The 27,775-nt window shown below is 37.4% G+C and overlaps 1 protein-coding gene across 1 annotated transcript in view; it reads right to left on the reverse strand.

Moving 5' to 3' along the window:
- LOC103768464 (microtubule-associated serine/threonine-protein kinase 2-like) overlaps nucleotides 1-27,775 on the reverse strand; it is a 97,561-nt gene that overhangs the window by 52,906 nt on the left and 16,880 nt on the right. Inside the window, exons 2-5 of the mRNA XM_008935606.1 lie at nucleotides 12,485-12,576; nucleotides 5,693-5,768; nucleotides 3,199-3,219; nucleotides 566-644 (exon numbers count right to left, since the gene is read on the reverse strand). Coding sequence (XP_008933854.1) covers nucleotides 566-644; nucleotides 3,199-3,219; nucleotides 5,693-5,768; nucleotides 12,485-12,576 — 268 coding nt within the window. The remainder of the gene's footprint in view (nucleotides 1-565; nucleotides 645-3,198; nucleotides 3,220-5,692; nucleotides 5,769-12,484; nucleotides 12,577-27,775) is intronic.

Genomic DNA, 27,775 nt, shown 5'->3' on the forward strand with positions numbered 1-27,775 from the left:
TGCTACCTTACTGGTATAAATGACAGACTAGCCTTTTGAAAGTACAGAACTCAAGCAAACTACAGCCAGCCCTTCTAATGACACGTGTAAGAACTGAAGTTTCATTAGGAGGTTCAAATTATTGGATTTGAGTAACAGATGTAGATTATCAGTTTTTCTTTCTGCTAGACTGTTAGCAGAGGTTTTCATACTAACAACTTGAAAGTGGAAAAGAATTTCATTTCCCAGTTATAAAAAAAGCTAAGAGCTGGCTACTAATTATGCACTGTATCTTATAGAGTCCTGCCACTTCTGACACATTTGTGCCTCTCAACTGATCAGTCGAGCCAAGTACTGCACTGGGATTTCACCAGTGCTAAAGGCAAAGTGTGAGATGATAGGAGCTGGAAAATGGAGGAAAAAGCAGCAGAACCAATAATTAAAATAATTTTTTAAATAATTAGTATATTAAATAATGTTAGCAAAACAATGAAGAAAGACCAGGTATTTTAGTAAAGACTCAGAAGCTGATTTGTTAGGGTGTGTTTGTACGGACTGAATTGCTTGAAAAGTCTGTGCCACTTACTGAAACTGTTGAACTGGGAGTGTTTGTTCCATATCCAGATGAAGGGAGGGAGGCCAAGGACCAGCGGCGTCCATCCGTTCTGGGGAAAGGAAGCAAGAGAAAGTACTGTCAGGGACACATTGTGGCTAACAATCGGGTGAAATAAGCATTTTCCTCCCTCATATCTCCTAACCTCACATTTTTATATAAGTCTCAAGTTATTCAGGTAAATCAGGTATCGTACTTAAAATGACCTTTGTGAAAGAGCAGCTAGGGGAAACTTTTAAAGAAGTAAGTGACCTTGGAAAAGAAGTAAACAGGCATCAGATCCCTGCATTAAGTAGATGCTTTGTAAATATTACCAGTTGTGCAAAAAAACTGGAGTATCTAAAACAGAAAAAAGAATCAGTTCATTTCCAACTTCTTTGAAAGATACAGTCATGCCTAAGATTATTACTGATGCAGTTCCTTGTCTTCCAAATAAATTTGCAAATGAGGGGGGGATCATATTATATCAAGAATCAACTGAAAGCAGACTTGCTTTTTACCCAGTCAGAAGGCATTCTGCCTAGCACATCACCTGACATAGCTGATGAAATAAGTCCACTGCAGCAGATCTGAACAGCCAAAAGGTCCACACAAAATACAGGAGATAGAAATCACAGAAATTCCACATAAGGTCTCTTTCTCCTCCAGTCAATATAATATTAGTAGTAGTTCCCTATTGTAGCTGAAGAAACATGACTCTCAGGGGAAACTACCAAAACATCCTGGAGATACTGAAGTAAAGGCCTTGTCTTACCTATGTCAAAACTGAGGAACTATACAACTGCTTTGAGAAGAATCAGTATTGTCCTCCTTAAAACCCTCTTCTCTCCCCAAAACCTGCCTCAGTGAGGATGGAAACTGAACTACATTCAGGTCAGGCTCGGTGTTTTTTTCTGCCCGATTTTCATTCCAGTCTCTCATGCATTTTCTGTCCTATAACATGATTTGTTGCATGTTTGGACGGATGCTAGAGCCTCTTCCTCACATCAGTCTCCATTTATTTGTTTGCTTGACTACAGCAGATTATCAGAAACTCATCATAAAGTGAAGCGGAATTCAAACAGTTCACCATTCTAACTTACTCTGAAAAGATCTGGGGGTTTTGGGGTACATAGACATTAATGCAAATGCATTATAAAATAGGATGCTTGGTATAGGTCTGAAATAGTGGCTAGTGCTTACAAAAAAGTCAACTGTTATCTTTCACAGTAATATTTCTCATCTATCAACAATCATGAAGCCTCATCTTCAGAAAAAAGTTCTCTGTACACCCAAGCATAAATGCCTGTCTGTAGGTTTTCCAGATATAGTTCCAGTTTTATTTTCAGGCACTGATACACACCGCTCCTCTTTGCCATCTATCTTAGAATGGGAGGGAAATAACCACATTGTTCTACATCACTGAAAGAATGTTATGTCAGAGTTTTTTAAAAAGATTCATGCTTCATGCGTTTAACATAAATAAATAAAATGGAGCTGTAGTGCAGATTTCTATTGCATGCATATGTTATAGCTAAATCCCATTTAGCCACAGGTGATGTTTTATTTGACAAGAGAATTACAGATAAAAGAACAATCTCAAAAGATTCCACAAGAAATTAAACTCATTTTTTAACCCTGAAAAACAACAAATGTCAGCATTATAAATTTTCTGCTCAATGTGGTCAGTGACTGAACACTGAACCTCAATGATCTTCATTCAGCTTCTTGTACCATAGGGGAGTACTGGGGAATATTTAGGTCAATGCTTCAACCTCAGTTTGGACCCTCCATCTTAAAGCAAGACAGTATATTCCTGACTTCTCAAACAGTGGCAAGGAATGCATAGGTCACTTATTTTTTTGCTAAAGGAAATCCTAATCCCTTTTTAATTAAGTCGCCTAAATTGTGTATTGAAATAGCTTCAGAATTTTCATTTTGACAAAGTTAACCAAAAAAGTCTTTCTCGGTTAGAAAATTATGAGATACCTCTTCATGCTTGGGCTATTTTCTGCTGATGCAATCTAGGCAAGCAATATGCTAAGCAGTCAGGACAATGCATATCAGCTATAGTCTAGCAGAAAAGTGAGACAAGAGTAAAAAAAAGTGCCAAATCAAAGGTAATTGGAAAGAGACTTTAAAAGAAAATTCCTCCTTCATTGATGCAAAACATGTTAATGTTACTTCAGTGTTTTGTTAATAAACATATTTTTTTAGAGAAACCTCATGCAATATTGCTTCAGAAAAAGGTACTTGCAAATAAATTTTTAGGTCTTTTATTACAGATATTTTGCTAGCACAATAAAAAGATGCGAACAACAAATTTTGCCTTTAAAATATTTTTTAGTTAATTAGGAGGTATTTTTAGGGCAGGTAGGTACTATCTTATGAACACTAGATCAATTTCAAAATAAGAAGGTGCAAGAAGAATAAATCTTGCTCCTCAGCACTACCTCTTTACCATTTTTAGTCAAAAGACAATGATTTCCTGTTTTGATTGCCAAAGAATAGAAGCTGAATGCCTAAATGGGGTTATTACAGCATGAACTTGTTAGGGACACGGGCTCAGCTGCACAGAAGCACAGTTCATACACACACACAAACAGCAGCAACACCATACACATTACCTGTCTGCTCTGTGTCCATGGCTGTATGGAAGAAATTGTACAAGGATAATGAGAGGGAGAAGTAAAAGATGCATATGTGACTTCTGAAAAAAAAATTCCTCACCTTCTGTCACTGGTATCCCACTAAGATCATAGTGCATATGGACAGAATTAACCATGTATTTCCTTATTCAAACAGGAGGATTCCTGAATATGCTAATTTTGTGACTACGACATTATAATTGAAAGAGCATCTAGTAAGGGATTTATGATAAATCACTAGTCGAACTAAGGACAATCTTACAGTATATAGTAGTGAAACTGGCTTTACAATAAAATTAGTTTTCAAAATGCATTTCCTACTCTGTCCCAAGAATCAACTCATCACAGGGCTATAGCGAAAGAATGGAAATCAAATGATGCTCAAACAGGATAATAAATGGAGAAATTACACCAAATATAAAAGGAAGAAAATGAGCAACAAATCATTTCTGTGATGGCAACAGGAGGAAATCAGGCAAGAACCATCTCCTAAGATACACATGATGCTGAGCAAAAGGGTGCAGTGAAATATCAATTTGCCTGGGATAACAGCATCACCCTTAAAATTCCTCAATACCACCATGTAGAAGTTATTCCAATAACTTCTATATTTAATATATACACAGCAGTCCTGCTGGCAGAACTGTTCAGGGTTTAATGCAAGCAGAAAATAGAAACAAGCTTCTAAAACAAGCTGTGCTTAAGTGTTCCTTTCAATGGCAAAAAAGTATAGAGAGCGATTTGCACAGTGTAAAATGAACCACAGTATTCCATAGGACAGACTTAACCTTTATTCATCTGTTTCTTTAAAACTGAGATTTAAAAAGGGGAGAAGTAGGAAAGGGCACTCTTCAGAGTTTTATTATTAAAACATTTCTTTGCTGCTTGAAATTTTAGAAAACAATGATACTGAAATATCAAGCTGAAACATGATGCTGAAAAATTATGTCCAGTTTTGACAATGGTTGCAGCTGCAACCTCCCTCCTCTGTTCCTGGGTCCAGAATTCCAGATACTGTGTAAACTGGTAAATACGAAGTTGACTTCAACAGAACTTATTGAATGCACTCAGATTAGGCTCAGATACCTCTTTAAAAGTAAAGGTGGATGTGAGTCCATTTGAATCATTTTACCAGCAGGTAACATAATAGGTTTTCCCTCTGAAGCAACAGGAAAATACATATCCAGTCTGTCAAATTTCACACACTATTATAAGTTTTTTTCTTATGTAAGACCTGAAGACAAAAGTCTACTTCAAACAGTATTCAAGGACACCAGGTCTTCTAGAAAACCACCTCAATGGAGAAACGCTCCAGGATTTACCTGCCATTCAGATAAAAGCTATACCTGATTTCATCAAATCCTAACCCTTTAATCTTCTTTGAATTTTTGAGTCCTATCCTTTTTCTAACCAGTCCCCAAGCTAAATCTGTCATTCTTAGAAAACTTACTTGCTCTGAGGATGATCACACATTTCCCAGTCTCAGATCACTTTAACACAGATTGTGTTTTTTTTTCAGCCAAGGCAGAATTTAGCAAATCCAACGTTATCTTCCCCACACTTGAATCTAATAGTCCTGCTACCATACCTGGACCCTGCTTGGAATGTCTTTTTTTTTTTCCCTGTTCTTTATTTCTCCACAAAATTTAACTCTCTATATCATTATCTATTTCTGCCTACCTGCTGGGATACTGCATTCAATACACCATTTGTCTGCTTCTCTCAGCTGTCTATCCTATTTTATACACTAAATTCATCACTATAGTATTGGATTTCTTTCCACCAGCTTGACATACAGCATGAACAGCATTTGTCCAGCATTCACTGCAGGACAGATGACAGCTTCACATTCAGGCCTCTCAGTGCTCTTCTTCTAGAGGTTCTTGTAGACTTGCAATTTCAATTATCAGCTATCATTCTCATTATAGCAATAACGTAGTCTTGATACCAATGCCCAAGACAGTAGACAAAATGAAAAATATGCTACCAGTAATAAGGCAGCAAATGAACGCACACACAGCTGTGCACACCTTATTTTAGGTATGTTTACATCATCATGCAGACAATAGAAGATCAGTACATTCTGAATGCACCTCAGTTATTCAGTGAGAAGAACATCCAGACAACAACTAAGATACAATTATCCTTATTATAATAGGTTTTACAGTCATTATGACTAAAGCATTTGTCATATCACATGTCCTACATGCCATCCTTCTGGGAGAACATTGCCTCCATCCTAGGCAGTACTGACTACTTAGTTTACTATAACTTCTTCTAGGCATGAAAAGCACCTAATACACTCTGGGTGCTGCCAAGACCTAAACTAAAATGAATAAAGTAAACTAAAATGAAATTGGAAACATCAGAGAAAGTAAAACACATCCAAAAAAATTCTAACCTATAGGCTGTTTCTAAATAAAACTTACAGACTGGGTGCTTGCCACTCCAAAGAGCATAGATTTTGTCTTACCTTCGGGCAGGAACAAAGGAAAAATGAGCAGGTGCATTTGGAGAAAAGTTCCTGGGACTGTCCAAAGGGCTGCTACCTGTTTAACAAAGTAAAAGAAACAAACAATTAAAAATCCCAAAAGATTTCATTCAAATTTGCAACAGAGTAAGTTTTCAGTGTGTAGAAAGACTTTCAACTGCAAGTTGTAGTCACAAACAACTAAAAATATGGAGCTTTGAGTCATTGATCATTTGAGAACTAGTTTGATAAAGAAACATTCTGACACGGATCTATCAGTATTTTACTACTTCCTTTTAAAATATTGCAAGGTGTACATTTTCTTTCTTACTTTTAGATATGTAATGTATCACGCACACAACACAGTCTTTTAATGTTTTGCAAAAATTTCTATATACAAGATTTTTCTAACACTTCTCAATGAAAAAACTAAGTTAGAAATAACATTAATGAAAGTTTCAGGAAAAAAAGGCAGTAAGAAAGTATTTCTTCACAATGTACATCAAGGCTGAATTCAAACTTCACTGAGAAAAAAGCAATACTTACCAAAGGAACTGCACACAATAAAAGGACTATACACATGTAAGATGATCAGGCTATAATATATCAGCATTCACTCTAGGTACCATTTTTCTGAAATAATACCTCTACTATAAAAATGAAAGTTAAATGAATTTATACAGCTAGGAAAAAAAATAATTTTCTCTTGGCACAAGGATACTTTGTCTGGGCTTTCCATGTCGTATGATGCGTAAGCATATGGTTGGTAAGTGGTATATTGCAATGCATTTTATTTCAATGTAAAAAGCAACCATTTCATAGAAAGCCCTTCTGAAAGCAAGAATCATTTGCAGAAACCTTTGAAAGTTTTGGGTGAATTACAAGCTTCATGTCAGCGAGCATGCTTTCTTTCAGGTATATTCTTAAGTGGTTTGCTGTTTCAGACTCTTAACAAAAGCACAAAAGAGAAACTACACAAAGCAAACATATGCCAACAGCAATTACTTTGCGTACAGACACACTGAAATAAGAGCAGGATAACTAGATACTGGACAAGCAACATAATACAAGGTACTCTGAAATGTGTATAAATTAAGATCCCATATAAAATATATTTATTTTAAAACTCATGTTGAAAGGTCAAACATCAATGATGAGTCATCTGAAAAGGACTTGTCTCTGTTTCAGAATAAGTACCAAATGCCCACCTTGTCTCCCAAACAGTCACCGTTTGAGAAGTTACAGTCCCATCCAGCACTGTACTGAAGCTTATAAGTTGCATTAATTTCAACCCTAGTTATACATACACCTTAAAAGTTGTGGTGAGCAGAAACTGAATATAAGCATTGTGCTCAGTTAAAGATAATCACTCACACTTCAGCTATACAAATGGCTCACAAAAACCTGCAGCAGCATCTCTTCACAGCTTCTTGTGAGCAAGGTGTGTGCACAGCTGGCACGGATGCCAGATCAGGAGGAGGAGAGGGAGAATGCGTGGTCACCTTCTGGGGTATGAGGATGGCCACAGCGCAGCAGAGGCCAGCAAACTCCATCTGGTCTATAAGTCTATGAGGGGAAAAACAGCAGCTGGTTGAGATTCAAGCAGCCCCAGGCTGATCTAATGTGTCAAGAGGCGATGAGATAACTGGAGAGGTAAGTGAATTCCAGACCACTCCACAGACTGCTTAATCAAGAGCAAACTAAATTAAAAACAAAGTCTGAGCAACAGGTTGGTTTTCCTTTGGCCTGTTTTTCTTTTGCATTGTTAGTTAAGAACGAACATGTTCACGATGTTAAATAACACAATGCAAGTCTTCACCCTGAACTGGATACCAGTTAACCCATTCCCAGTATATTCCAAGTGGGAAGGGGAAAGAGTGATCTGAAGTAACTAACTAGAAGATTGTTGGTGCTTCATTTAGTAAGCTGGTACTTATTTTAATTCTTATTGTCACAGCGGAAAACCAGACACGTTATGCCGTTTCTAAATTAAGACTGAGTGGTTTGACAGCCTAGATGGCACTGCAAGCTTACAAGAAAGATGGAATAAGGCTACGATAGCCACAAAGTGAACAACTCAGTGGTGCAGAAGCACACGTTCTGGCAGCAGCACATGGCTAGAGTTAGGGTCACCATTTACTTGCTAGCAGAAAGCTGAAGAAGCATTATAGATCAGGAAGAAATGCAGGAGGAGTGGGGCCTTTCCGTGGTTATGTAGATCTAACAAAGCAAGGAAGGCTGACAGTTTTGGTGGGAATTTTGTCTTTGCCTTCACATTTTTCAGGCTCTACTGCAAATGAATCCTGCTGTGTCAAGATGATCTTTTTTAACAAAAAGCCCATTGCCCAATACTGTTATAAACAAGCAATGAACTGTCGTTGCCTTTTTATACCTTCATCAATCTTCTTTAAACTTTCCAAATGATGATCAGAGGAGGATTTCAGAATAACTGAGCAAATTGGGTAATGACAGTTTTTAAATTTTGAAATTAAGTATGTGGGTGTTCAAACCCTTCAGAGCCTGCACAATCTGGTACAGAGATACTACTAATTTTTAAGCAACTACTTTTTTTCAGATTTATATGGCATATTTCCTTCCAGACACTGGAATTTTAATTAGATCCCCTGTGAGTTGCTTCTAGTTTTAAAATGAAAAGCAATTAGTTTTTCTCCTCAATTCAAGTCTGGGTGAAGCTTTTAAAACAACAACAGGGAGCAGGGGAATTACTACTTTCCTTAAAATTTCCCAGTACTGTTGTATCTGCTCTAGCTGAAGGAATTTTAATAGGAGATGCCTTAGTGCAACGGTCTTGTTCACCAAGGCTGATCGAAACCCTATTTATTCTGATAGCAAAGGTAAATTCCCCTGTTGCTCAGGGGTTGTAGTTGGCTACGACTGAAACCGAAATGACTTTTCTCAAGGGAGGCCGTTACACAGAATGATTGTCCATTAGGTAAATCAACACAGTTACATCAACGTTAATAATTCAGGCATAAACCTTTATGTTTCCCAGACACAGGAAGAAGGAAGCAGCCAAAGTGTTTGTACATCCACTACCCTCAAAATACAAAACTGGACCTTATAGGCAATAGATAGGTGGAAGTCTCAGCTGTCATCTGCAAACATGACATTTATTTGATAGGTAATCAAATCAAAACTCACACTTAGAACCACTTTGTTCTGAGATTTGTAAAAATAAATACAAAAGACAAAGGTGTTGCGGCCTTCCATGCAGGATACACTACCATTTTCTGATGAAGATTAGCACAAGCGCTGAAGGTATTATTGCACACGACAGAATTAGCTGCCTTCTGCAACACACAAATCTTAAAATGACCAAAAAATGCTTAAGCACCCTGTGTACCACCCAACACATACAGAGTGAATGTCATGGTGCTTTCACACCACCCAATGATCACACACATGAAATGCCGATGAACTGCAGCTTTGATAAGCAGGGCAGGATCTAGAGTTGTATGCTACGTAATCTGCCCACTCTAAAAATGACAAATAAATACAGGTTTTCATAACAGCCACTTTTCCGCCAGAAGGTGGAACTGAACTTGCAGTCAAAGAGCAAAATAACTTAATTCAGTACCAGAATGCTGCCTGCAAGCAGCTCCCTCCAGCTGCCAGTTCAGACAGAAGCAGGACAAAGGTCTCAGTAGTGACAAGTGTCTCCACTGGAAGCCAGCGGGCAACCTTACAACTGTGGACAATAAATTTTACAATAGCCTGAACTACAATTATCCAGCTATAAGAACCTAGCTCTTTCCTACTCAATTACAAAGATGACATTGCTTTTTTGATTGATTTTAAACTTTTAATTTTAAAACATAATTTAATAGTAACTGAATAATCAACCTCATGATGTAACCTCTATGTAGTTTTCATATTTTAAAAAGTGGATTCAAAGAAATACAAACAAATGTAAGGAACATATGTATATGGCATTTTTCCTCTGATTTTGAAATATATATATGTAATAAAGGGAAAAAATGTAAACCTGTATTCCTAAAACTGGGCACTTCAAGTTTGGAGGACTAAACAAGCAGTGAGTTTCCCACAAACTTAACAAGCTGTTCAGTTCCCAGCTCATTCTGGAAAACATTATGTCCTACAGTTTGAAACTGCATTAGCATACTTCAAATTCCTTAAGTGTTCTTGAATCAGAAGTGATGCTACAGCAGAGTTAAAATTGTTTGAATGTACTTTCATCTCAAATGTTGAGGTCTCTTAAGTATTTCTTTTCCTCTAAATTGCCTAGGGTATGAAATTGCCTATCACCTCATCTGGATGCTGTTTCAAATAGTAAATGTATCTGCCTGGATCTGTGTTCCTTAGGAGGCAGGTTTGCCTGATGGACAGTCAGCTCTGCTATATCACACCCACTGACTTCTACATTATGTACAGAAGAATAACTTCTGAGGCTAGTGCATGCAGGACTTGACTTGAGAATGGTTTCTGAACAGATCCATTTTAGAAAACCTCCCTGATTTCTCTGCATGGTTGCTGCTCCTTTGATTCGTAAGAGAGGTTCTGAATGGGATTAAGCAGAGCGTGTTCAAGACAAAAGAGGCTGGGGAGAGGCTCCAGCATTTCTTAGTAACTTACCACTGTTATGTGCCTGAACAGACAGATTGACAGATTCTGTTCAAATACTAAACAAATATCACATCCTGTTCTCAAATTCACATCTCATATATGATATTTCTTAAGAAAATATTTGCGACTCTACTCTAAATTTCATCTACTTTTGTCTCTTGAATATATTATTTTTCTGAGGGAAGGGTCCTAAATATAGCACTGGTAGAAAACTCAAGTTACAAGTAATCTATCTTCCTATGCTCTACTGGCCACTCTTGGAGGTCAGAAAGGATGTTCTTTTAATTAATAGTTTTAAAGCCCATATGTAACATCAGAACAAAAAATTTAAACGTTTGACAATTATGGCTAAAGATGGCATACCACTGATCACTTACTCTTGTTTCTAGAAAGACACTTGCATACCTCTAATAAAAGATATGCTTGTAAAGCCTGAGACAGCATCAAAACCACTCAGAGCAATTTGCCATTTTTTAAAAAGACAGAGAAAGGCAAATCAAAAGAAAAGGAAATAAAAACATTTCTACTGTGAACATTTCTGCGTTTGTTTTCTGAGTAATGATCACATCAATATTTTGTTGCAATCTGCCAAGCAAGAGCACTTCATATTCTGAGGAGCATCTTTCTCTCAAGTTACAGGCTTGTACAGCTCATTTAGAACTTGGTAAATCTAACATATATATCAACTCTAAGAACAAATAAAGAGTACAATGTAACTAAGTTGAAAACCTCTACCAAGAAAAATGCCTTGTTTAAACTTTACAAAGATATCACTGTCATAATCACACACAAGAGAATCAAGGGCGTTTGAGCAGAAAGGGAATTGCCCTACTCAAATTTTTGATCCTGCATTTTATCTGAGATTCTGAAACAAAAAGAAAATGATTTTAATATACCACTTTTAAGATTTTGTTAACATTTTAGTTTGGGTCATTTAAAAAAAGCATGGGTTATTTACAAAAACAAACAAACAAACAAACAACGTCATTAAAGTAATTTTCCAGCCTTCATGACTGGGTTTTATAGCATCCCAAGCAAAGACTACTGATCCTTATGAAAAGTTAGAGTGGTTGAAGCTTTCATGGGCATCCCTAAACAATAACTTTGGTTGTCTTTTTCTTTTCAACAGGCTGGATGTCATCTCTCAGATGCAATGCACTGCAAACAGAAGCAGATGGCTCCTTCTAGCTGAGCAACTATTAAATTGCTGTTCTTTCTCAGCATTTCCTTAGTTTCAATCTCCAGAAAGTATTTACAGAACATACTGGCATGTAGGAGGAGGAAAGTCTGACTATAATGAAAACAACAGTTACTTGTCTTACATGCAAAAGTGATGTGCTTCCAAACAGGCTCCACTGTGCCATAAATGTTCAGGCTGTTTCATGCTACTGACTGGTGCCTATCAGGGCTATACCTGAAGCCAAACTATCTTCCCTGACATTTTGAAATATCAAAACCAATGTAGTCACACATCACCTACCTCCCCTCTGGAATAAAAACACCAAGAGAACACACTGTTCAGGCAAGCTGCTGAAAAACATGACCCTTTCTGAAAATCTAGAGTTACTGTAGGCCGAACAACGATTCTTCCCTTTTCTACAGAAAGAACATCTCCACACACATCACCTCTACGACTAACAAGCAGTTGCCCATTTGCTATGAAATAAGCATTTCCCAGTTACTGCCATGGTAAAACACGCATTAATGTAAAAAACAAAAACAAACAAAAAAAAAAATCCTAAACATCTCGTGTTGCTCTAAGTAGCAGACAGAGACCATACGATGGCACACTGCATATGGAAAAACACAGCATGTTTCTCTCATGAGAACTGCAGTTAAATTACTGGCAGAGTTTAATCACGCTAGGAGACTCAAACCAAGATATTTACTTAAATGGTTTTATTTTATTTTACTTCGTTCTTCTGCAGGATGTAAGACAACTGAATTCCCTAGAAAGCATGGAGAATGGATATGGTAGTGAGCTAGAAAGTGCAAAACAGATGAGGATATAAAACATTTATTTTGAAACTCTAAGGACTCTCTTACAAGTTAGAAACAGTAAAAAACTATAGTCAGATTAAGTTTCAAAGAGCATATTTTCAGATAGAGTATCAATATGTTCCAATTCACTACAATGAACACTGACATTTTCCCTTATGATTCCCACCTAAAGCAGTCCCAGGGAGTTACCTGCATGTCCATGAAGAGGGGAATGTGGTCGTGGGAGAGTTGGAGATGTGCTGGATGTTACAATCAAACTCTTTCTGTTGCTTGTCCGACAGCTGAAAGAAAGAGAAATAAATGATAAGTCCTGGTCAAATGAACAAGAGCACCTGAAGGCAGCTCCTGCAGAATGTCTTTCAGCTGGGGAGGAATCTCTCAGTATTTACATAGGTATTTCCTCATGCTCTCAATCTCAGTAGTAACTCTGCAAAGAAGTAAACATACAGGTCCAAAAGGTACTTTGTCAGCAGCATGTGTTTTGATATGCTGGGCTCAGTATCAAAACTGTACCTCATCCTGTACAGGAGACTAGAGATAGCTGATAACACATTCCAGATTCACAAAACATGTGCAGCTCTTGCTTTCCAAATCACACAAAAGGCAGAAAACTGTAAGATACTCCACAGCGCTTCAGATATTCTGCACAAAATCCAACCTAGGAAATATATCTGTTACAATTCTTGACTACTACTACAAGAAACTGGAACGTATGCCTTAAGGTAGAATTAAAATGATGAGGCAAAGTGTTAGCACAGTTCAGTAGATGAGAAGGGTTACTGATAAAACCTGCGTTTCAAGAACCTTTGCAAACATGCGCAGCAATACTGACAGAAAATGCTGCAAAGCAAGTTTCAGACAAGCCCTCTGCTTAAACAACTCCACTCACTGCCATGACTCTGTTCCAGCAAAGAAAGGGACATTTCTGTAAGAAGCAGCTCAGATTTATCCCCTCACCCCCGCCCCAAAGACTCAGAACTTAACCAAAGGAAGAGAACTATGTGTTCAACCATTTGCTTCCCAGTCTTTGATTGCTAGTAGCAAACATTTAGCTCTAAATATGATAAAAGTAATTGTAATGGGCAAGGGAAACATATTTAAATCACAGGAGCTCTGAAAAGCAACTAGATACTTAAATCACTTTCTGATCACCACCTTTCCTGTTGTTTAAACCAAATAAAAAATCCAAGTTCCCAGTTAAATCTCACAACTGAACAACTGTTAAAGCTACATATATTTATTTGTTGTACCTCTAACTTACTCTCTAGATGGCAGAAACATTTCTGCTGACTTCAGCAGTTCTCAAAACAGGTAACTAAAATCCTATTGGTCTTGATAGGGTTTGGGAGAGTAGATGGAAGCAGAGAAGGGAGGGCAGAGGCTGAACAAGGAGCCTGACAACCCAGCTCCAGAGGTGACCCACGAAGCTCTACGTTGGGTGACCACAGGCACACGCAAAGCCTGTTTGGTTGTAGAGCTCCAAATGCAGACATGTGCCTTGGTCCTTCCTGCACCAGCTGATCTTCTGGACCTGCGCAGCAATAAAAACGCTCAGACTACCCAGAACTACAATTTAATGCAAAACTATTTTGCTGCCACACAATACAGTGCATCTGACTATTATTATTTGTGAGCTTTTTTTTATTGCTGTTCTCTAGGAAACTAGAGAACTCAATTCAGAAAAAAATACAACTGAACTGCCAACTATAATAAACAGTAATAAAGTTGAAGCACCATTAACTGCTATTCAGGCTCTTTAGTGTACTTAAAGCATTCCTCAAAATTATCCAACTGATTCCATAGCATCTCCATTTACATTCATGTATTATTCAACAACAGTCCATCGAAAAACTGATTGCCATTGTGTTCATTATATGGAAAACTAACAGCCTGATTTTAAGAAACTTATAAAAATCAATGAACTGAGTTTTTTTTTTAAATCTGTTTTCCATTACTGTATTCCATTAACTGTTGAAAAAAATAATACAATACTCAGTTCCAACATTATTACTAGATAATCATTATGTTTATATTATTAGAAAGTCTTTCTCACAACATGGAAGCCCTGAATATTCTAATATAATATAGTTTGCTATGTAAGAAATAAAAGGATCCTGGGTATTTTAATATAAATCATAATGTAAGAATTTTAAATCTTACTCATTATAAAAGACCAGTACAATGAGAAAACAGAGCTTCATTCTCTACAGATTCCTTTGCTAAAGGGAGTTCCTAAAATACACTTCACCACAGCAATGTCTGGAGCTAGCTATGGAAACTTAGTATATTTAAATCACACCACAATGGGGAACATGAACCATCCCAAACTCAGAGCTTTTTAACTGCTTGCCCATGTTCACCAAACTGAACTATATTTACAAATCAACTTTCTCTGCTGTATTTGCAGAGATAAGGAACCAAAAGGGAAAGGGTTAAGTGTCTGGAGAGCAAGAACAGCTGAGACCTTCAAAACAGGTCAGGTTTACACCAATGTACCCAGAGGAGGGAATGGCTTGGAGTGAAAGCTGAGTCCTAAGTTAGGAATAAAACATTATTCTCTTTACACCTTGAAAATTGGATAACTTTCACTTTCCCTGTCTATCTAATCTGGGAATGGTGAACACCACTTAGGCCTGTTTAACCATTTCTATGAACCACATATGCTGGCAATAAGTCAAAGCTTAAACACAAGAGGCTAAAACCAGAATTTCTAATTTCTTGAATCTTTTTTATATAATGAGAAAAATACACAGACAGATAAAAGCCTACTCTCTACAGTTTGAAGAAAGCTCTCTGTATATAGATACAGAAAACTTTTAATAGAACTTGGAATCCCAGGGAAACTGCAGAAAATGAGTGATGAAGTTCAGGTAGTCACAAAATAATACAAAATTAAAAGAAAAAAAAAAAAAAGGAGAAAGGGGTTAACATGAAGACTTAGTGGGGTGACCTCCCCTAAGAAGATACAATGACAGCATCTGAGTACCTCCTAAAGAAGAGCAGCTAAATATGAAAGAAGCAAAGCTGGCTTTAACCAGGGCTTTGTGCCAAAGAAATTCGAACTAGTCAATTTAATTGTTGGCAGAAACACAGTTCAAATGAAGAGAAAGTTATTTCCTGGAAGATGCACTTCAGTCAGACAGATGGTACTGGGCTAAATAGTGAGCTACAAAGCAAATGACAGCAAGGAAACCATATTATTTATCCTTTAAATGGCATTAATTATTGTTTATTACTGTTCACAAATTCTCCAAGCAATAATGTATGTTTCCTTCCCCCAAAATGATTCAATCTACATAAGAAAACAGGAGGAGAAGGAGAAAGTAGAAAGAGAAACAGTTACCTATACCTCTGAGTATTTAACTAGGAAAAAATAAAGTTCTTAACCAGTCCAGAGAGATGACAAGCATTATTTGTTTATATGGCAAATTTTTATTACTACGGCAAGTCTTACCCTGACCCTCCCTCCTCTCCCAGTTTGGTATGGGTCTTGTTAACCTTTTTGTCCCCTCAGATACCGCTTCATCATCATTTCAGAGAACAAATCCCCTCCAGGTCTTCCAGTTGAGGCAAAATACGACTTTATCAGTGAAGAATTTCTGTGCTTGCCTGGAGTTGCAGAGTCGAGCTCCAGCCCACAGAGCCCTTTGGAGGGCTCTCAACATGCAAACTCCCTTTGCAGCTACCCCTTTCCCTCCTGGCCACTGAGGTCCCAGACTCACACTGCCAAACCCAAGCGTAGAAATCTGTGAGAGCACAAGAGCAGTTTGATTCAATTCTGAACACACAGCAAAATGGACAGTTGATATCAAAATATCTGAAACAATGCCTTTGCCATCACTGTGAAAATAGAGCATTTACTATGTCTGGAGTTAACTTCTCTGCCTGCAGTAAAAATAACATTTGTTACGTGTACCGAAGCGTTCCCAGTGTTCTTGAAACTGAACACTGCAGGACATCAGACATGAGTCTGGTAACTGGACACTGGTTTTGGACCCAATGAAATGTGCCCTGGAGCCAGCACCCTTGGCCTGGGTAATTTATGAGAACACCCAGCAGCGTACCTGTGAGCTGCACGCAGCCCGTGTGCTCTTCAACAGATACCCTAAGAAACCTTCTCCTGTGCACCAACAGACAATTCCACAGCCTCTGAAATGAACACCATTAGTCCACCTTGTTTCATATGCATTTTCAGTCTGAAAAAGAAATCTATGTTCCAGTTTCAGTATAAATCAATATTTGATTTTTTATTTCAGCAGTTTACTCAGGGGACATCTCTCCTCACTAAGCAAAACTGATTAACGTCTATGAGGCATTCATGTAATGAAAGCAAGGGCCACAGAAAAACATTTTTAAAATAATTAACCAACCACCACTATCAAGTAATTTCATAGCCTTGCTGGTTATTAGAAATTAATAATGATAAGGAAGCTTCTCCAAATCTACCTACATTTATAGGCCTTGAAAAATTTCCCATAGTTGAAACTGCTGGGTATACAAGTAAACAAGATTCGCACTGATTGCACGAGTCTTCCCATAGACTTTGATACATATCAACTTGACGTAAAATGATGTCCTGAAAAAGTATAGCTAAAGCCATATTTTGGTTAGTAATAATGAATACATTTTATTCATATTAGTGATTTTTAATTACAGTTTTAGTTTTGTAAACTATCTCAGGCTCTCAGAATGTTGGATTAACTCTTGCATTAACTAATTAGTAACTCTTTTCAAAATAACATTTCAGAGGTCCAACATCAGACTTCTTCCAGATTTGACATTTAATTCAGTAGCCCAAATCCCTATAAAATGGGATCCAAAATTCAGAGCGATTGTACCTACAAAATCTACCTGTGGTTACGTATTTTCCTAAAATGTACTATCACCTAACCAAACTCCACTAGATTCTCCTCTGATGTTACAGGAGTTTGGTTTTGGTTGATTTGCTTTACAAAGACTTCTTTATGAGAAACAGACATTTTGGAAATGAAAATAAGTATTTAAAATTTTTATTCACAATGGCAGAAAATTTACAAAATCCAAAATCTGCATGTCAATGAATGCGCCAGCTGCGCAGCAATGTTAACTAGATGTGGAAGTTATTGTCTTAATTATAGTAATTCAAAGATGGAAGCAATTTTGTAAGCTTTAGCACTACCAACAACAGGGATAATTAGTTCTCTAAAATAGATAAGAATAAGTAAGCATCTGGTTCAACTGATTATTTTTTTTCATGCTCAAGAATAGTTTAAGAGTTATTCATCCTAGAATAACTGGGGAAAAAAGTGTTATTATTCATGGTGTAGGTTTGATGGTTTGCACATTCCTACAATAAACACTTCTTTTCTCTTAAGGAAATACAGTTACACTCACTTAAGATATGAAGGATGAAAGCCCCAGACAAACAAGCTACTTCTTAAAGACTGCAGACAGATTCTCCCTCACAACAGAGACAGAACGATCCTCTTTCCAGTGTCATCCAGGACAACAGCATACATCTCCTGTCATTAAGTCCCATGAGCAGGGAAACAGCCTTAATCTACAGCCTAGCTGCTGTAGGCTCACTCTGTTTTCACGGGTCTTCGTTCCACGTGGGATGAAAAACTTCATTGGCCTCCTTTTTTTAATGCCCATTTCATATTAATCCAGATATCTACAGTGTATGAGCTGCTTCAGAGGAAGATATTTTGCATCGTCATCTATAAGGAATGAGAAAGTCTTCCTGAAAGTGAAGGCTTCAGTTTGTCACTAAACAAGAGAAATGTCCTGCCCTGTATGGTTGAGGCCTTTCCTTTCTGTATTAAAGTAAGATGCTTACGGTTGTTCCCATTCCTCATGCTGGTACCATAAATTAAAAGTCACTGTGCAGAGCCTGCGGAAAGATGTAAACACTGAGAGACAAGGAGCATGGAGATAAAAGATCTAGTCAACTTCTGAAATGCGGACTGCACTTTTTTACAGATATCCAAAGACTACAGGGAGTAAAAATGATGAAGTACATCTTTTTTTCATAATGTCACACATTTCAGCATGCTAACAAACATATTAAAGGAAGTGAACAAGGAGTCCAGCAATGCAAGGCTTAACAAAGCATGTAGTAAACTGCATGTAGATTAGTTCTTTTAAAGAAAATTAACATCTTAGTACTTAGGAACTAACTTATTGCATGAACAACCATTTTCCTTTCATCTAAAACAAGCTATCTGTTAGATAAACCCTTCTGCTTCATTTAGAGCTCAAATTCAAGAAGCAGCATCACCTCAATCTAAGAAATTACAGAAGGAAAGGCTAAAATTGCCAGTTAACACCTAATTTATGTCTAATTTGCCTAATGCTTGAGGCCGGTGCACACCTGCGTGCACCACACTGTATAGTCCAGACCTTTTGCATTATTAATAACATAGAAACAACTCTGCAAAGCCAAACAAAATGAAATGTCACAACAAATTACAATGACTGGTATAACCATTCTCAACTACATCAAGCCACTTTATTCCCCCCTCTCAAATACACTCCCAACCTATATTTGTTCTTATACAGGAAAAAAAAAATCTGATAAATAAGGTGCCTCAGAAAAAATGTACAGAGTATTTAATGAAAGAAAATATATGCTGACCTTCTCAAGTATTACTATCTCCTACTTCAGTCGTGTTATGGGCTATACTGCCATGAAGTTACAACAAAAAGTGTGAAAGGATGATTTAATGAAAACTAAGCATAACTGCATACCTTCATTTCCCATTTCCTCCAACTCTACTATTAAATGCTTCATGTAGCATAACTGCTTTTTAAATAAGTCTCTACTTGGCAATTCTCACGGAAGATAGTTTATCACATTTTTTTTCCAAAAAATCCAAGCAAACAAATTCAAGAATGAAATGACAAAGTGATTTTATATTGTTTCAAATCTTTCAACCATGTAGCTTACAAGGATATACAGGTGTGTAATATAAATAAACCCATTCCAAACTCTCTCTCCAAAGATGCATCCAGAAAACTAAGCACACCAGCTAAAAATTAAACCATTTTCCAAGATTCAAAAGTAAGGACGTTTAATATAAACCTCGCATAAAATAATACAAAGTCATTCAGTTGCTCTATAGTACACAACATGAACAGTTCTTGTCATTTTATTTCAGAGCATTTTCTGAGTTTAAGTATCAAAAAATGTTACAACTAGCTCTCTATCAACCAACTGCAGTTTCAAACCTCAGTGTGAGGATAAAACACATATCTAATTTAAAAGCTAGTCTAACAATACATTATTTTAGATGTGATCTCCAAATCAGACTGTGTCAATGGCGTTGCCTTTTTGTACAGAGCAGAGTTTTTCACACGGTCATACAGTAGAGTAATAAACAGGGTGGATGCATCATGAATGTAAATGGGACTACGATGTTTGCAACTGAATTATCTGCCAGATTTTAAAAATACCTATTCTGAAGATTAGACCAACAAAATTGATACACACGGGTGATAAAATTTACACTTTTCCTACATCAAATAGTTGAATCAAGAGGTAATCTTTTCCCTAAAAACCATCATCCAGGGTTTATTTCCTAGTGGTAATTCACACCAAAACCTTGTCAATAGATTACTGACAGAAGCTCATTAAAGATGATGTGCCAATGATACCTTTGTAACTATCAGAATTTCCCAACTCAGTGGAGTCAAAAAGCTATTCCTCTAGTTCACGCAAATTGTCAAGTTTTAAATCATTGCTGGATAGGGCAAATGCCAGGTCAGACACTACTCAAAGGAAACCCTAGCACAGAAAAAGCATAGGAAATTAAAACAAATATGTATTTTATCTATCTGTCTCTGAATGCTGCCCTCCCTTTAAAAACTTGATGTAGGAATACTTGTGGTTCAGCAGCCCCCAGGCTGGCTAGGCTTAGGCTACAGGTGGAAAGTGTATCTCCTCATACATCAGCCAGCAGCACCACTGGTTTGCACTGAGGACTCCCTGCTGCTGGAGCTGACTATTCCCAAACTGTAGTTTGGAAGAGGCAGAGAGGCCCTGTGCTCTCCTCAGCTCCACTGGAAAGATTTTGTCCTGTTGGTGACACTCATCTTTCTAGCTACAGAGATTAACAATAGCAACCCCAATGAAGGGTTCCAGGTTTTGTGCCTTCCTGGCAGAGTGTTGTGCTTATGCTATGCTTTCACACCAGCTGGAACTATGGTCCTACTTTGGCTTTCAGGCAAACTCTTGGGCTAACAAGTGTTGGGCCATGCTTCTATCCCTGGGCTACTGCTATTTATAACACGAGCTTCACTTAGTGTCATCCTCTGCTCTCCAAGGGACAAGATGGATAACATCAAATTTCCTAAGAACCATACAGCATATTTAACATGCAAGCCCTTTCTAATCCATTAGAGTACAGAAAAGCCTCAACAGAATATGGCACTGCATCTGCACAAACATGCCAGAAGAGCAGACACCAGAGAGAGTGTGATGTTAGACAACACATCCGCTCCCCAGGTCCTCATCTACAACCAATACCTCACTATCTCAGATAGCTTTGTGTAAAATTATTACCCCTCAGTTTTTTAGTTCTACATGGCTTTTGACAGAAAAGCTTCCTAGATACTTGGGCTTTATCTCAGAAGCTAAAAGGAACCAAAATATCTGATCTTTAAAAACAAAACCAAAAAATCCAACAAGGCAAGCTGCAGCATGTATTATCACACATTGCACCACTGGTACATCCCCTCCAACCTTTCTGACACCTGCAGCACTCCAACAATTACCTGCTATCAGAATCACGTTCTTTTATCATACCGGGACTGCAGCTCTCCCTTTCTGAATTTTGCAGAGCTTCAGTATGGAAAAAAATTATTGACTAGGTAAGCAATTCACAAGTTCATCCCTTGTGGAAAAGCACAGCAGGTAACAATGTAGATCCAGAAAAATCAAAGTCTCAGTCCCAATCTGCCTCCTTTACAATGATACTGTAGATTTATGCTTTTGAGAGTGTACTCTGTATTTTTGTTATACAAGACCCTCCCCAATCTAAAGTAACAATGTTTCCCAACTCTTAGCAGCTTCTTACAACACAAACAAAAAAACTCAACCCCAAGCATCAGCGTAGCAACATTTCTTAATAAGGACATATTACTTCTAAAGACAGTCCAAGGATTAAATGTCCATTTACTCAGAAGGGGAAAAATCACTTTCCTGTGAAAGTATTAAAACATGTATGTATGCACACGCAGACAAACATTCAGCCTTCAGAGGCCTTCCAATGGAAACACTGAAAACAACTTGCCTCTCATTACATTTGCACACACAAAGACAGAAAAAATATCCTCAAAAATATCTCTAAAAAATACAAACAACACATGAGGGTGCTAAGGTAGACTGATAATAGTCTAATGGACATATTAGGAAAATACCCAGTCTTAACAAAGCCATAACGTCAGCAAGTGAGGTACAAAACTTCTGACATTTGCCCAGGAATAAGCTGTCATAGGAACTGTCTTAGTACTGTGCTTTGTCCATGTGGACTCAAAAGGGGCTGAGCAGAGCTGTTCCCTACCTAAGCAAGATAAAGGTGAGAGCTGCATGCTGCTTTAATCCAAATCAGATATCAAAAAAGAATACATAATGCTCACTCTGTTCCCTTGAGCTCTGCAAAAAGAAATGCTGCTTGGGACCCTTCTAATCAATACACTCATTGAATGGCAGAGAGGGAAAAAGGATACCTAGATAAGAGTTGGCTCTAAATGTCAGACAGATCCTGGAGTACCATGGACACTGAAAATGCTCAGTGTAGCAAGTAAACCTGGTATAAATTCATGTACAGAGATACACTACACTGCTGCAAATCAGATATTCAATTATTTGGTCCTTACTCATTTAGGTAGGCAGGTCTGTCAATAAGCCACTGGCTCGGATAAAAAAAAAACTAATTTAAAAGACATGGAAAAATTACTTACAAAAACACATTAGATAACTACACTGCAGTGTATATCAGATCAAATAAGCAGCCTACTTTAGACTAGTAAGAAAATACGTCTTTAGAAGCATTTCAAGTTAATGGAGCAATGAAACCACAAAAGGCAGCAGAGAGGGGGAGGCCTTGGGTGCACATCCTACCCTGGCACAAAGAGCAGCCCTCAAATCTCCAGCAAGGGTAAGTTTCTGAACAATGAAGGCTGATTACATGTTAAACCTCATTCTTTTGTGTAAAGCTTACTTGCTATCTGAGCCAAATGTTCACTGTCCAATAGCAATCAATTTTTCATACAAGGACGGCTGTTCCAGTTTAATAACTATACAAACGTGCATTACAAATAGATACACAGAGCGTTCTAAAAATTTTAGCAGCTCAAAGCTGAAACAATCATTCACAAAACGAAGCAGAAGAAATACACAAACATTAAAAGCCAGGAGCTGAGAGTCAAAGCTTGCTGCCATACATGCTGCTGGGTAAAGCAGTTCTGTACTGCCTATGAAAGTAGCCTTGTTTAAGAGCTATTCCACTTCAGAAGGCTGAAGATTAAAATCAATTTCACTTACAGTAAGGTGGTGGAAAGTATTAAGTACAAATGCAAGAATGCATGAAAAATAAATGGATGGTAGCAGTGACGCCAAAAAGGCATCATAGAAGAGGAAAAAATGAAATCATAATAAAATCAGTCATAATTTACACAGCTATGAAAAAAGCAAACATTTAATAAATATACTGCTTCTAAAACTGGATCAGAATGCAAATGAAGAAACCACTAAAAGCTTTTAAAACATTTTATATACTTATCCATAACTAAAGTAACTAGTAACAAGTTACGTATTAGTTTTACAAATTATGTGTAACAAACTATAGCACAAACTCACAAGCAGACGCAAACACAGCCTAAATTTTCTCTGACTCAAAGCAGAAAAAGATAGGACTGTTGAATAAAATCAGCCTATATAAGTAGAATATTGTTGTAAAACACATTTCTGGGAGCTAGGTATTATCATATCTCAGCTTTCTTGCCATACTAGTTCTGTTCCACCACAAAGTCTGAAACCAGCACAGCCAGCATGAAACTAAGTAAGACCCATGAAAATTGAGAAAGTAGAAGAATGAAGACACAGAGGAAGACAAATGCAAACACTAACAGAAAGTCAGTTCCTCAAATTCCATAAGAATCATGCTTAATTTAAATTAAGTCTGCTAGTTGTAACATACTAATTTACCATGCAATCAAGCCTGGAACAAAATTAAAGGGCAGGAAAACATACAATATACTGGAAATAAGTAATTTCAAATGCCACCATAGGTTTCAAGCTGGTTTCCTTAGAGAGCAAAGATTCAAGGAAAGACCTATGGGCTTGCAGAACATGTCAATCTACAGAGGCTCACGTCTCTCTGGGTACCAGCAGCTCTCCTCTAGTACACGGTCACTGGCAGTGTCTTATGACACCAGAAATAACTTCTTCAGTGATGTTTACATCTTCTATTAATTCTGAAGTAGTTTAAATGATGTGCTCAGTACTACATAAACACAGCAGGCCGTAATGGATACGGGGAGACCAATGCAAGCATCATACTGCTATATAAACATAACATTTCCTTAGATTTTCGATACATGACTAAGCTTTGTCTTCATATATTCTCATAAGAATTCCCCTGCTGATCCTAATTCTCTGGACCCTTCCATCTTCAGCTGACAGTACCAAAGCAAACACACCACAACAGTCTTTAAAAATAAATTTTTAAGAAGCTTGGAATAAATTATGAGATTTCACTAGTCAAGTGCTTATTATTTTATTTACAAATCTATTCTAAAGAGCACTTTGGTATTACTCTGTAGTCTTCAAAAGAAGACAAAAAAAATTTGGCTATGAACTGGTAAAAATTATTCAGGGAATATCCGATAATTACCTACAAATGTAGAATCAAATCACTTCAAAGGTGTTTGCCCTTCATGTGTTGAAAAAACACGTCCTTTCTCCATATAGTATTGACCACTATCTCAATTACTAAGCACTCAGCACCTGATCAAAAACTAAATCATTTGCCTCCAAGTAGGTATATGGTGATAGAAGATGACATGTCACACAGTTTCAGTTCATAAATGAGGTCTATTTTTCCTAAAAAAACTTTTTGTCCTAAGGTGTACAGCTTCTTGTTAACATGAGCATATAGATGCCATTAAAATAATGGGAATCCCAAGTGCACCAGAGAACATCTCCCTTAGTTTGCTCCTCACCACAACCCAACATCTCTTCAAAGAGTAACAAGAACCTGCAAAGAGTAACATCACGGCTTGGGCAAAGGTTCCTCTGAACCAGATACATCTACAAGTTCATCCCAGAGCTTTAAGTTGATGGGCACTCTGGATTTAAAATTCACTTGTCAGAGACAATCAACAGTTGAAATAAGCAGATGCTTATTTCTTATTTCACAGACTTTGTAAGGATTCCAAAACCCAAATGTGTCGAGTTCAATTAAACACAAGAACTGCACATTTCCAGGCCAAACACGTGCCAGTGTGTACTTTTTCTGTCTTGCTTTCCATAGTAGCACTGATCTGAGTGGCCTCTGAGAAGTTCAGAATCTCCATTCTCATACTTCTTCTGAAACTGGTCTCTTCTCCCAATATTTCATTTTGCTTGTTTAAAACCGCAGTATAAAATTATTTTGTAGTCAGCAGTCTCCTTCATGAGATCCAAATAATTAATTAAATCATACACAATTTGTGTATTGCTTCATTTCCTCTCCACAAAAGTTCTGACTTGAAAAACTGGTTTGTCCTGGGCAATAGCCAAGTGTTCATACAAGAAAATTTCCATCTGAACAAAGAGCTTTCAAAGCTTTAAAGTTCACTGTTAACCCTGTAGTACACTGAGTTTCAGTCTAGAAGGATAACAGATTTACACAGACAGAATCCCAAGTAAATTGGAAATTACAAACAATCCACATGTATGCCCCTGAATCATTACACTTAATTTGGGTATTAGAAGGACATTCCTTCCATTCATGGAGCACAGGTCTCTTTCACTGTATATAAGTAGCACAAATATCCTGTAATGGAGAGTGTACTGGAAGCTCCCCAAAACTCATCCATTAGCAAGCAAAATACCCATTATATTTTCATGCAACCCGAAAGACTGTTCTCATAAAGAGCTTTTCAGAAGATAAGGTAGATTTTTTTCCTCCCCCAAAACACTGTTTTTCTCCTAAGGCCATACTGGAATACTAGCACAAGTAATCTGAATGAAACTTCCTGTGTCAGGAGGCCACTTCATGTACTGAGCTAAGTAAAAAAAAATTGAGCTAAATATTATGAAAAGCATCATATTTCCAGTTCTTTCACATCTTTCCCAACATAAGGGAAACATTTCTTACTTATTTCGTTTGAGAAAGGCAATGTGTGGCATGACAGATGTCACTTTAAATTTAATTATAGCATAGGCTCACATTTTAAAGATTATCTTTATGTTACCATAAAAAGTAAGTATTCTGCTAGTGTCAAACTAATAGTTTTTCTTCAAAGTAACAACGTATATATGGAGGAGGTGGCATCCTTCTGACACACACAGCTTTTAATGTCAATCTAGATGAATCAGCATTAAAAAAGACACTGAATACATTTGAAGGGATATGTATGGACTTACTGTCTAACATAGTCCTATTTAAAAGTTAGCACAAATACACCAGTGCATCAGGAAGCACCATTTACATGCACTCGGCCACCTAATTGTTTCTTGCTCACTTGTTTACATCCCAATGAAAGGTGGTTTCTCTTCTTGTTTGTGAATATTTCAATAAAGAGCATTTTTCTGAGTTACCAAGAAACTGTTTATAAAGAAATACAATGATTTCCACAGAATCATTGATTTTAGAGTTGTCTTGCTACTTAAAGGATTGTTTTACACTTCAAGGGTAGTTAATTCCTGTGATTTTAACAAATTACCAAATTATTGCATCACAGATGCTCTTTCACTGAAAGGAAAGGAGGAAATAAAATTGATGTATCAGTGGTGGTTATGGATACATAACACAGCACGTCCTTGCTAGCCTTTGTCATCCCCCAGTTCCCTTTCAAGTCACCTCAATACACAAATATCCCAGGTTAATTTTGCAAAAAGAAAGTCACTAAACAAAAATTATATTATTAAAATTCATAGTCACAGCCTGTTCTACCCAGACAGGACTAAACTGCTGAAAAATGAGGAAACATGATAAATCATCAATTTTTTTCAAGACCAGCAAACACCTACTTGCACAACTCTACACTGCTGTTAATAATAACAAACTGCAAGAGTATATTCAAGATATGCCCAAAGCACTAAGAAACAAAGGGATTTAAAAACAGAGACATTTAATTTAAATACATTAGAATGATGCTTTATCTTTCCATAATCCAATTTCAGTAGGTAATGTCTTAGCACAGCTGATACAAGAATACCAACCGCACATGCCCTTTGAACCAAGGAATTCTCATATTTCTTCTACAGTACAAAACCATAAATATTTATATAGAACTAGTTTGACAGGTAACTCTGATTTATGTTTATATTACCTCTCCCCTGACAAACTTACGTATTTAGTTTGCTCTTGACTTTCTCTATCCTTCTGGGAATATGCTCAAGAAGAAACAATCCAGCCACTTTGCCCAGAGGAGCAGATGGTTCACTTTTACAGCAGCATTAGCTGCAGCGAGAATCCCACCAGCTGCACGAGAGAGCTCCTTTCAACAAAACGTACCAAGGAGAAAGATGAGTCCTCTCCATTTACCTCCTAATGCAGGAAAAGCCATATGGGAGTAAAGCCCTTTAGGATTTTTAGTACATCATTAAAGAGAAATGTGCCATAGCACAGTCAGTTACACTAGTAACTCATTCTCGCGATGCAAGAACAAATTAAGAACTAAGAGAAACAGAGAAGCCCAGAATTAAGAGCACACAAGCTATCACAAATGCAGTAGGACTGTTCAGAAGTTTTACAAACAGATCAGAGGAAAACTGTATCAAATGTTTGACAAGGTAAAAATGCCCAAGATTGCAATGTTACAGAATGAAATTTACATTGCAATCAATTTTTAGGAGTAATAAGTTTATTAGGAAGTGACCATTACGCTCTGAAAGGGGGCCAATTAAAATGGAAATGTGTTTATTCATTTAATAATATGGTACATCATTCCAAGTGCCCCAATACCATGACCCTGGGAACTTTAACACAGAGAAGCATGCATGTCCTGGCACTGCAAGGCAAAAGATGTACAGTGACTTCTCTCACAGCCCAGGCACCCCTGGAAACAGTTAATACGTATGTGTACACACGTTTTCAGGACCAACCAGGCCAACCTGCCTACCCATCTCCCCCAGAATGGTAGCCAAAGAGCTGGCAGGCCACGAGCAGAGCATGGCGAAAGGCGATATGCTCAGAGAACTGTCACACGTGCTCAAATATGCCACTCCTAAGGCTGACTGAAGGCTGTGCTTTCCGCGCTGTGTGAAATAGGATTTCCACCACATGACTA

The sequence above is a fragment of the Merops nubicus genome, unplaced genomic scaffold (assembly GCF_000691845.1).
Source record: "Merops nubicus isolate BGI_N331 unplaced genomic scaffold, ASM69184v1 scaffold2722, whole genome shotgun sequence".
In the NCBI taxonomy this organism is placed as follows: Eukaryota; Metazoa; Chordata; class Aves; order Coraciiformes; family Meropidae; genus Merops; species Merops nubicus.